Below are 10,280 nucleotides of genomic sequence, written 5' to 3'. Positions count from 1 at the left end.
CCCAGTATAGCCATTTGTGACATTCCCCAGGGTACAATGTGGACTGTTGAACAGCTGTGTCCCCTCAATTCTCCAATCTGGGGTGCCTTTTACACTGCTTTGCTGTGAGAACCACCACTCCTGACCAGTCTCTAGCAGGCAAAGGCACTCCCAGCTGAATTCCATGAATGCTCTGGCCAGCCACTCATGAATTACATAGAGGACGACATAACCACCACAACCACCACACTCCCAGTCCCAGACCTCCCCCATAAAATGTGCATGTAGTACTACCCAGCCCTCTACTGGACAATGCAAGCTCATATAAAGTCCCTCATTTCATCAACGGAAAATGATATGCAGAAACCTTGTTATTTCAAGGGGAGTTTCCCCAAACACTTCAATCCAAACACACTAGTTTAGCTAAAACAGTAAAACAAGTTTATTAATAACAGAAAGATAGATTTTAAGAGATTACAAGTAATGGGGAACGAAAGTCAGAATTGGTCACAAAGAAAATAAAAAGATAAAATGCAAACAAATACCAAACATAGAAAGCCAAATGGATTTAAATGAAAGCTTTTTCTCACCAGTTGCTCTTTGCAGTATTTACTGGCTGGGAGCCCCCAGTTCAATGTTTCTTCAGGCATTCAGAGTGGTAGCCGTGTTAGTCTGTATCAGCAAAAACAACGAGGAGTACTTATGGCACCTTAGAGACTAATACATTTATTTGGGCATAAGTTTTCGTGGGGTAAAACCCACTTCATCAGATGCAACTTCAGACGTTGTTACTGCCATGAGCAGAGAGACGTGGAGGAGAGAGGTGTCCTCTCTTGTTATACCATTCTCCCCTCTTTGAGGATTATCTCCAGCCGGGGTTCAGGTGACTGCGAGTCTGTTTACATGGGAAACCCCACTTGTTCTACTGTAAATCAGTAAAGTTTTTGCTTACACCCTCCTTCCTGCCAAAGACTGGCCACTTAAGTAGGTGATGGTCTACTTGTCTTTGTTGACACTTGGATAAGGTGTTGGTTGTCTTTTGTTTCTGAGGAACTGGTTTGTGCCTGCTTTTCTAAACTTGGAGCATGTTACAGCAATGTTATATAGTAGAATCTTATAACTTTACATACAATGTTGATACACACATTTTACCAGGACAATAATGTTTAGTAGATTGAGTTTCAAATGATACCTCACAAGGCATACCTTGAACAAAATTTATCGCTGTCTTGTAAAAAGGATGAATATAGGGGTACAGTCTATCACACTATTCTTATGTTCTTAACCCATTCCCCTGCCTGTCAGGGCCCTTTGCCTGTCAGAATTGGTCGAGCCGAAACCCTGCAGAATGGTGCTTTACTGCCCTTGCCAGTTCAAGTGCAGCTCCATAGTCAATTGCTGATCGTCCAGTGGCTCACAGAGACAATGGTAGGCTCCCTCCATCCTGCAACCTGCTGGGCTGGCCCAGTTCCTGTCTTGGGCCCATGATATCTCACTGAAGAGAAATTGTGGTTGGTGTAAACATGACTGGCCAGTGGCTTGAGGCAAGGGACTTGCCAGCAACTGGCTGGTTTTAGCTTGCTTCCTTGGCTACTTGTCTGTAACAGTGGGGATCATTGTCCACTTGCTCGAGAGAGCTGAGCTCCCTGGCAACTTGTCTGTAAGAGTGAGAGTCATTGTCCACTTACCTGTGGGAGCTGATTGCACTATCAGCACGATTTCAATCATTGTCCATTTACCTGTGGGAGAGGATTACATTCTCCGTTACATTTCAAGTTAATGTCCACTTATCTGTTGGTGCCGAGCTCTTGCCAGCCCAACGCCTACCAGAGTAGCACTCAACTACCCCTGCCAATTTGATTGTGGCTCTTTGCTCGTTGTCCTATGGCTCAATGGCTCATCAGCGCAGGGACCCACTGGTACTCTTGTCTTAAAAATCAATGCCCAGAAAGAGAGAACTCAGGCGGTGCAGGCGCCATCTTAGAACTGCTTCTGAGCAGTGCCGAGGAACTGACTGGAAATGGGAGAATAAGAGGTAAGCTGTGAAACAGTGCCCGTGGCTGACTGGAATTCAGCTGTACGGAGGAGTATTTCCATTCACTTCAATGGGTCTTGGATCTGGTTCCTGGGAATGACATGAACAACGAGAGGCAAGGAACACTTGGTGTTTGTGAAGAAGCCCAGCACCGCCCTGCAGGGAGTGTGCGTAGGGCAATGCCTCAGCAATGGCTCTCCAGGGGTGGGAGAAATGGCCCTGGGAAGAGTTGGCAGCCCCATTGTAAATCCAAAGTAGAACTAAGTCTTGAGTAATGTGTTGCAGAGAAACATCCTGCACTGGCTTATTGTGCAGAGACGGGCTTTGTTAATGAGACCCACTGGAGGGCTTCTCCATCTCCAGTTTCCAATTGCAGACATAAACTCTCCGGGGATTCAAATGAGCAAGTCTGGGGCTTGGAAGGGTGACTCAGCCTATCCCACCTTGCGCTGTCACTGCAAGTCCTGATTTGGGCCCTCCATCTTCCTGATCTTCCCTTGGAGACCCCAGGACTTTCCCCAGTAAATGGCACATTGTCATAGTTAGTGGAGTCCTTTCATTCCTTGCCTCCTCATTCCTTCAGTCTCAACAGCACAGTCCCAGTCACCCTCCAACTCCTTCATAGCAACGGGGCAATAGGGGACAGAACGTTTCCAGCCCAGTGGTCTTGGCACAATCAGCCACTATCGTGATGTCATCGGCTCATCACAGTTTCATTTCATATCAGGGAGCAGAGGTTATCTGTGGTCATACCAACAACTTTAGTGTGACTGAATAACCCTTGAATCCCCACAGCATATAAGGCACAGAGTACAAAAGGGTTTTTCCATATAGAAATGCATCCTCTCGAGACATCCCTTTCCTCCATAGCCCTCTTTGCCTGCCTTGAGTATCCAAGGACCTTGCCAGGTCCTAGTGTTAAGATCCAGTCCCTGCAGTCTTTATACAAATTAAATTGCTATTGAAACTGCCTCAAGTTTTGTTTGTATGTACTAGCGCTTGCTTATTCTCTCAGTTATGACTCCAGGGACCCATTCTCACTCCTTCTCCACGCAAGCCTTGTGCAGTTTTCACTGTATATAAATTCTTTGGTTGCATTTTTGCTCCCAAGAGCTTTCTAACTAAATCTTCTTACTATTGTGATTCCTGCTTTTTCATATGCCCGAGGGACTTGTTGTCTCTCCCAAGTTAACGGTTGAAGCAAATTTCTCATTGGAGCCTGATTTTCGTATACTTTCCCAAAAGAAATGCAATGAGCCTGAAATTGCACCTGCCACATGTCATCCCTGGGGAGAAATTGTCTCTAATGTCTGGTGGAAGTCACACAGGTGCTCTTAGAGAGTTGGGGCCAGATTTTGATTTCATTTATACAGGATTTGCAGTGGGGGAAGTCCATTAATTTCAATGCGCTACTCCAGGTTTACCCCATTGAGAGATCAAACTGTAGTTAGGCCCCTGGCTGGCTCAAATTTTTCTCTGTTCCATTTTCTGAGTTTTACTAAGGTTATTTATCTTCCCAGAACCCATGGCATTTTATTATGAAAAAGTGAACCTGATTTATCATTTGGCTGTTGAGGAACAGAAGGTCCTTTCATAGATTATTCTGGTAATTGTAGACGGTATTGACAATTCATTTCCTGCCAATAAAAATGCTGGTTTAAGCCTAAAGTGTGAATTATATATGTTATATATATTACCTTATATTCAAATTTACATTTAACATGGAACAGAGTCTCAAAGAAATACATGACTTAAGTACACCTAGAATTAAACAGGTCTTATTGTGTGAAGTGAATATTTTTGGGGGTGCTGTCATCCTTCAAAGCTGACTTCTTTTGTGGAGCTATTCATCATTGTTGACTGACTGACTCCCTCTTTTATCACCCTGGCTCACCATCCTTTAATTAGTCTATAAATACTAAGGATGGGTTTAAAACTGTTTGCATCGGATCCATCCAGTTAGGAAATGTAGCCTGATGGACTGAATACAGGTTGGGAGTCAAAATGTCTCAAATTCCAATCCAGGCTCTGCCACAGACGTGATCCAGGGAGATTTTGAACATTTACCTAGAAACCTCAGTCCCATTTTCAAAAGGACCTTAGATGCTTTGGGCCAGGTTCACAAATGGATGTAGGTGTCACTGGCATTCACAAAACCACTGCTCAGCTGCCACTCAACTCTGGAGGTACCTAAATTCCTTAAGCACCTAATTTATTTGCTGCAAAAGTCCCCAAAGCATATAAGTTTCTGCTGCTGGGCAGGTGCTCAGACACCTATATGTTGCCTAAGCCGCAGCAGGATTCTCAAAATAGGCATCGCCCTACTTATCTTGCCTGCAGGGCTTGATCTAGTAGGTGTGCTAAGACCTTGCCTGTCTATACAAAATGCGAAGGAAGCAGGAGGACCTTTAGCCCAATGTGGATACTCATCCAAAATGTGGGAGACCTGTTTGTTTCTCCCTGCTGCCTGATGAGGAGAGGCATTTGAATATCGGTCTCTTAACATCCTAGGTGGGTGTCCTAAGCAGTGGGCTATGGAGTCCTTCTCACATGCTCTCTGGCCCACTGCATATTTAATTATTTACACAAGTGGAACAGCTTTGACAGGAGGAGAGAAACCCACATCAGAATATCCCATAGCCCAGTGGTTGGGGCAGTCGTCTGCGCAGTGGGAGCTTCAAATCCTAGCTCATCAGGCACAGGGAGGAATTGAACAGGGGTCTCCCATATCCTCAGTGAGTACCCTAACCACTGGCTTAAAGGTTATAAGGGAGGTCATTCTTGCTCCCTAGCTCTTGGTGTGGAGTTGGGTTTACCATTGCCTTTCTTGCAAGAAATGGCTTATGCACCTGACTCCAGGAGAGCACTGCTGGCTGTGAATCCCGAGCAGAGCTAAGCATCTCCCTTCTGCTCCAGTTTAGGCACTTAACTCTCTTTGAGAGACGTGGCTTAGGACACACCCCTCTCCTTGGCCTCGACTATGGGCTAGGTCAGGTGGCTCTCCACTCAGCACGCTGACTTTTGTGGATCCCATTCTAAGATGTCTAACTCACCCCCTGTATTGTGTAGGGAACCCGGGCACCTAAATCTGGGTTTGTGAGTTCCACTGGGTGCCTAAAAGTTAGGCACTGCAATGCTGAGCTTTGGTTTCCCCTTGTGAATCTAGCCCTAAGTCACTTTTGAAAATGGGGGCCAGGCTTCTCAGGTCCCATAGACTATTCTTAAAATCTTACCTTTAATCTTTCTGCCTTAGTTTCCCTACCAGTAGCATGGAAATAGTAATTTGGGGATTACAAAGTGCTTTGAATATTTAAGACACTATATAAATACAAGTCGTTATTCTGTTTCCAACAATGCTTCAGAGGAGAGCACAGGAAAAGTTAAGAGTCAGCAGGTTTTATGAGGAAAGTTTCTTCCTAATCCCATCCGTTATGGGAGGGTTTATCACCCGAGGAATTAAACTGTTTTAAATTATTTTGGGGGGGTTGGTGTTGCTGCTTTTAATCCCTGTCATTGTAACTCTGCATGTTCTTGTTATCCATATAAATGCCCAATCTTTTTTTGGATCTTGGCCTCCAGGATAGTTTGTGATAGTGAGTTCCATAGGCTACTTGTGCACTGTGTGAAAATGTGTTTCCTTTTATTAGTCTTTCAGCAGTCTAGACAGAAGTACCAGTGTGTCCAGTTGCAACTAGATTCCACGTCGGCTCTGTACTGTGGCTCTCTGGAATTTGGCTTCATTAAAGTCTTTAAGGATCTGACATCAGTTCACAGATTTGCAGTGTAGTTGTAGCTGTGATAATCCCAGGACATTAGAGAGACAAGGTAGGTGAGGTAATATTTTATTGGACCAACTTCTGTGAGTGAAAGACACACACTTTTGAGCTTACACAGAGCTCTTCTTTAGGTCTGGGAAAGGTATTCAGTGTCACAGCTAAATACAAGGTGGAACAGATTGAGCACAAGAGTTATGCATGTTGTAAGAGACCATTCAAGTTGAAGAGGGTAGTTAACACCTCTGCAGAAGAAGGGTCATGTCTACACTACAGAGTTAAGTCAACTTAAATTATGTCAATGATCATAAGTCACTTTAATGACCTCGATGGAGCACATCCACATAATTCTCCTTGTGTTCGCAGAGCACAGTATTCATAACCTTTAAAATAACTGAACTAAGAATCCCTTGAACAAATAAGTGGTATGAATATGTTTATAGTATGGGCACCTTGACAGGAATTTATGGTAGATACTTTACATGGTGTGCTCCATTTTGAAGTAGGGATATCTTGAAACTCTTGTATAAATCGATCACACTGATGAGTATTGTATTTATTTTTACATTTTTATTAGAGAAGTTGAAAGTTTCATCTCAGAACTGACAATAACAATCTCTTTTCATTTAATTTGTTTATAGGAATATGTAGAATTGGTTTGTACAAGCATATACAACAACTTAATTGGTGCTTAGTATAATGAAATCAGTAATCTGATTTGTTCTAAACTACCAGTTTTCCATGCAGTCTCCTTTGTATTGGCAGCATGGGCAAATTCCAAGCAGAATGCTTACATGCATTGTTCTGCAATATAACTACAGCAGGCTTTAAGAACATGCAAATTAACACTGTAGCAAATTGTTTTCATATCTAACAGACATAAAAAGGTTATTCCTGATATGAAATTCTGAAAATCTGCATAAATATTTTTGTGTAAAATTAAATTAGTTATGTACTTTTCTTTTAACTAGAACTTGAAGTATCAAGAATGCCCACATAATTCATATACATATATATATATATAGGTCTTGTTATGCTAAAAGTCTTCAGAATTAATCAAATAATATTTGGTGACATACATTTAATCTGTATTTATTGACTAATAGAATGACTGTGGTCATACGGTTGGCATTAAAGTCATAACTGGTGATTGTATCACATGCAAACATTTCTAGTAATTCAGTTTACTCATTTTGTCAGTGGCAACATTTAGGTGATTTTCTACAATATTGTGATTTAAAGTGTATAAATACTTTTTACATTTTCACAGTTACAAACTTTTTGCCAATAGTCATTTAACAATCTTTAAGATACAATGAACTATAATATCTGGGATCTGCAGCAACAGGATCAAAATGCAATTTCTATACAAGCAATGGATGATGTAAACTTTTCTTAAAGTGCCTAACACATAATTCCTTTAACTTTAGAGCACTGATTAGTTTTGGCACAAAACAATGTATTTCTACTATGGTAACCATTTCAACAACTTTTACAGGATGGTAGCTGCTGTCAGGAATGATAAAGTTGATATGGCACTTGCTGAGGGCATAATTTTAATGGGGAAATATTTTGCAAAATCACTGTTATCCCAGTGTATTAATTCTGCTGATGAGTTTAGATGATATTTGTACTTTCCAATATATGCAGCTAATTTTCAGTTGCTTACAGTTTGCTGCAGCTCAAAAATGTGCTTGCAATAGAAAAAAAAATCACCAGAAGAGACTACATCTTTCAGATGAAGCTGATGATTGTTTTATTATTATTTAGTAGCAGATCCATTTAAAAGGCTTGATGCCATGAGTTGCTGAGTGCCTCCTAGCTCACAGCATCTTGCAGGATTGGGGCTAGTACAATAACATACCAAGCATGAGAATAAAAATGGTAAATAGCATGTTGTTTTGATTATGATTGTGTTACCATCTGAGCTTATGTTAAAATAAAAGAAACAGGGTGCTGTATTTTAAGGCCCTGCGCCAACAATCCTGACACAGGAAAAAACACCCATTGAGATGAATGGAAGGTTTCCTGAACGGGGAGTACAGGACTGGACTTTAAAATGTGTTGTGCCTTTTTTTAATAGTGTTTTGCTCAATAAGAGAATTTCAGTACTCCGTGTTAAAAAGGAATATGCAAAACCTTAAGACTTGGTGGTCTGTGTCTACACTTTGTTTAAACTGAAGGGAAAAGAGCAAAAAAGCCCATTTTCCCCCCTCAGCAACGATGGTTGGAATTTTATGGATACTGGCTTTCCTGGCTTCAGTTTGCATGCTGGAGTTTTAGACTACTGTTGCTGGCCTGCGGTCCATCTCTGCTTCCAGCTTCACCATCTGCTGCATCTCCTTTGCCTGTAACCCAAAATAATCACGTTGTTTCATCATGGAGTATCATACTAAAGCTTGTGTTCAAAATCAAATACATTTTCAGCACAATAGTATTTGAGTGGAATATATGTAATGTGACCATTCTCCCCCTCTCAGAAAAAATCTGCATATTTTCAAACATCGCTGTTAATTTTCTGCTGGCGCTTATAAGTTACCAAATACGAGGAAACATTCCTAGGATTTATGGGCAACTTTTCAAAGACACACAGTAAAATGCATCTGAAAGCCTCACATTGTATGGAGGAAAATCATGCTGTTTCTGACTAAACTGCCTCTGGAAATGGCACAATGTCTTGGAGACACACTATATTAGCCCTGGTTTAGTTTGGACTGGTGTTGCTTGGGAAACTAAGGGTTACAACCGATCATCTGGACCCATTTTCTGCTGGCTAAGGAAAGACAATGACTGGTGTGAACGATTATTGGACTTACTGATGGCAGAGATGTTGACATCTTCCTTACGGTGTCCAAGATGGTTTCATCTAGCTTAGTGATTTTATCTGTTTATTTTGGCTGTAGCTCTTGCTTCTGGCATCCGTGCTTTTGTTGCCTCAAACCTAGGCTACTGCAATGTGCTCTACATGGGGCTACACCTTGAATCCACCTGGAAACTGATGCTGGCACAGATTGTAGTAGCCCACTCGTTAAGCAATATATTTCAATACACGTTCTTGGTTTGTAAATAGAGTTCAAGGTGTTATTTATACTCTTTAATGCCCTAAATTGCTTGGGACCTACCGACTTGAGAGGCTACCCCTCAGTTCAAAGTGGGGGGGGGGGCGGCACCTACCTCTGTGCATTTTCCATGAGGACCCTTCAATTTGGGAACTCACTTATCATCCTGATCCACAATTACCTGAATATGCTGTCCAGTCTGTCTTTACAGCCAGTCTTCTGGGGATAGGGGATGTCTTAAGACTGAAAATACCCTCGCGTCTCCCATATGCCAATGTTTTCCCCAGTGTGAGTGGCCGCTCCGCTGCTGCTATACAGGGAGGAGTGGTTGCTGGATTTGCCTTACTGTGTGAATTGTGTATTCCGATAAGTTGTAAAGGTGCCTATCACTTGGGATAGGCATTTTTTTATCTAACTCAATAAAGCAGCTCCTACTCAGGGAGTTACATATTCCGTGCATGCAAACAGGTATTTCCAGATGTAAAACTGGGCAAATGAAGGTCCAAAACTGTCATTTAGATGCACACTTACCTATTTTGCAAAAGTACACGTGGGTTTGTGTAGGTGCTATAGATGTACCCCTCTCTGAATAGTTAGCTCTGTGCATTTCACCATCATATTTTGTATACTCAGCTAATTATAATACCAAAGGCAACTGTATTAAATATTATAAATACCTTGTAATCGCACTTTACATTCCTATGACTTTGAAGTTTGAAATAAATGAAATAATTTGTAGATGAAAATATGGAAACATAACATTAATAAATGAATCAATGTGTACAGCCTTTTCTGAAATACTAGAACTGACTTGCTGTGTTCACTCAGTGTGTGAATTCTGCAAGTGAAAATGAAATTCCAGCTAAAATGCAAACTGTTTGACACAGCTTGTATTTATTTCTTAGTAACTGAAGTGTCTCTCTGAAGTGCGAATGTGGTCCCTAATACCTGAGCACCTCATAATCTTCATCCTCCCAACATCCCAGTGAGGAGGGAAGTAATGGGGATAACATTTTACAGAGGGGGAACTGAGGCACTGAGAGACTAAGGGCTTTTCTACATGAACATATAGCTCACAGAAAGCTGTGGTGTGAATCTACCCCACACTAGCCTGCTATGCACTAACTGTCCATGTGGAGCCTGCTGATGCACCTTAGTTCATTTCAAATAGGACTAGATCAAAACACATTAGTGAATTGTTAATAGGTGTCAGCAGGGTCCACCTAGACAATTCAAGAGCAGCAGGGTAGTTTTATACCCCAGCTTGCCACAAACCAAATGATCATGTAGACAGGTCGGAGGTGACTTGTCCTTGCCCATGGTCATACAGGAAGTCTCGGGCACAGCAGAGACTGGAACCCCAGGCTCTCAAGTTCTAAGCCAGTGGTTTTACCACTGGACCATTCTGTATCTCACGAGCAAAGCCCCGTAACT

At 41.9% G+C, this 10,280-nt stretch overlaps 1 protein-coding gene across 1 annotated transcript in view; it reads right to left on the bottom strand.

Annotated features, from left to right (window-relative positions):
• Positions 1 to 7,866: 7,866 nt before the first annotated feature.
• PLCB4 (phospholipase C beta 4) overlaps positions 7,867 to 10,280 on the bottom strand; it is a gene marked incomplete in the record, with an annotated part of 314,962 nt that continues 312,548 nt past the window's right edge. The window contains 1 exon segment of the mRNA XM_034764107.1: positions 7,867 to 8,135. Within this exon segment, the coding sequence (XP_034619998.1) occupies positions 8,047 to 8,135 (89 nt within the window).

The sequence above is a fragment of the Trachemys scripta genome, chromosome 3 (genome assembly GCF_013100865.1).
Source record: "Trachemys scripta elegans isolate TJP31775 chromosome 3, CAS_Tse_1.0, whole genome shotgun sequence".
In the NCBI taxonomy this organism is placed as follows: domain Eukaryota; kingdom Metazoa; phylum Chordata; order Testudines; family Emydidae; genus Trachemys; species Trachemys scripta.
This window is presented reverse-complemented; position numbering and strand designations above follow the sequence as displayed.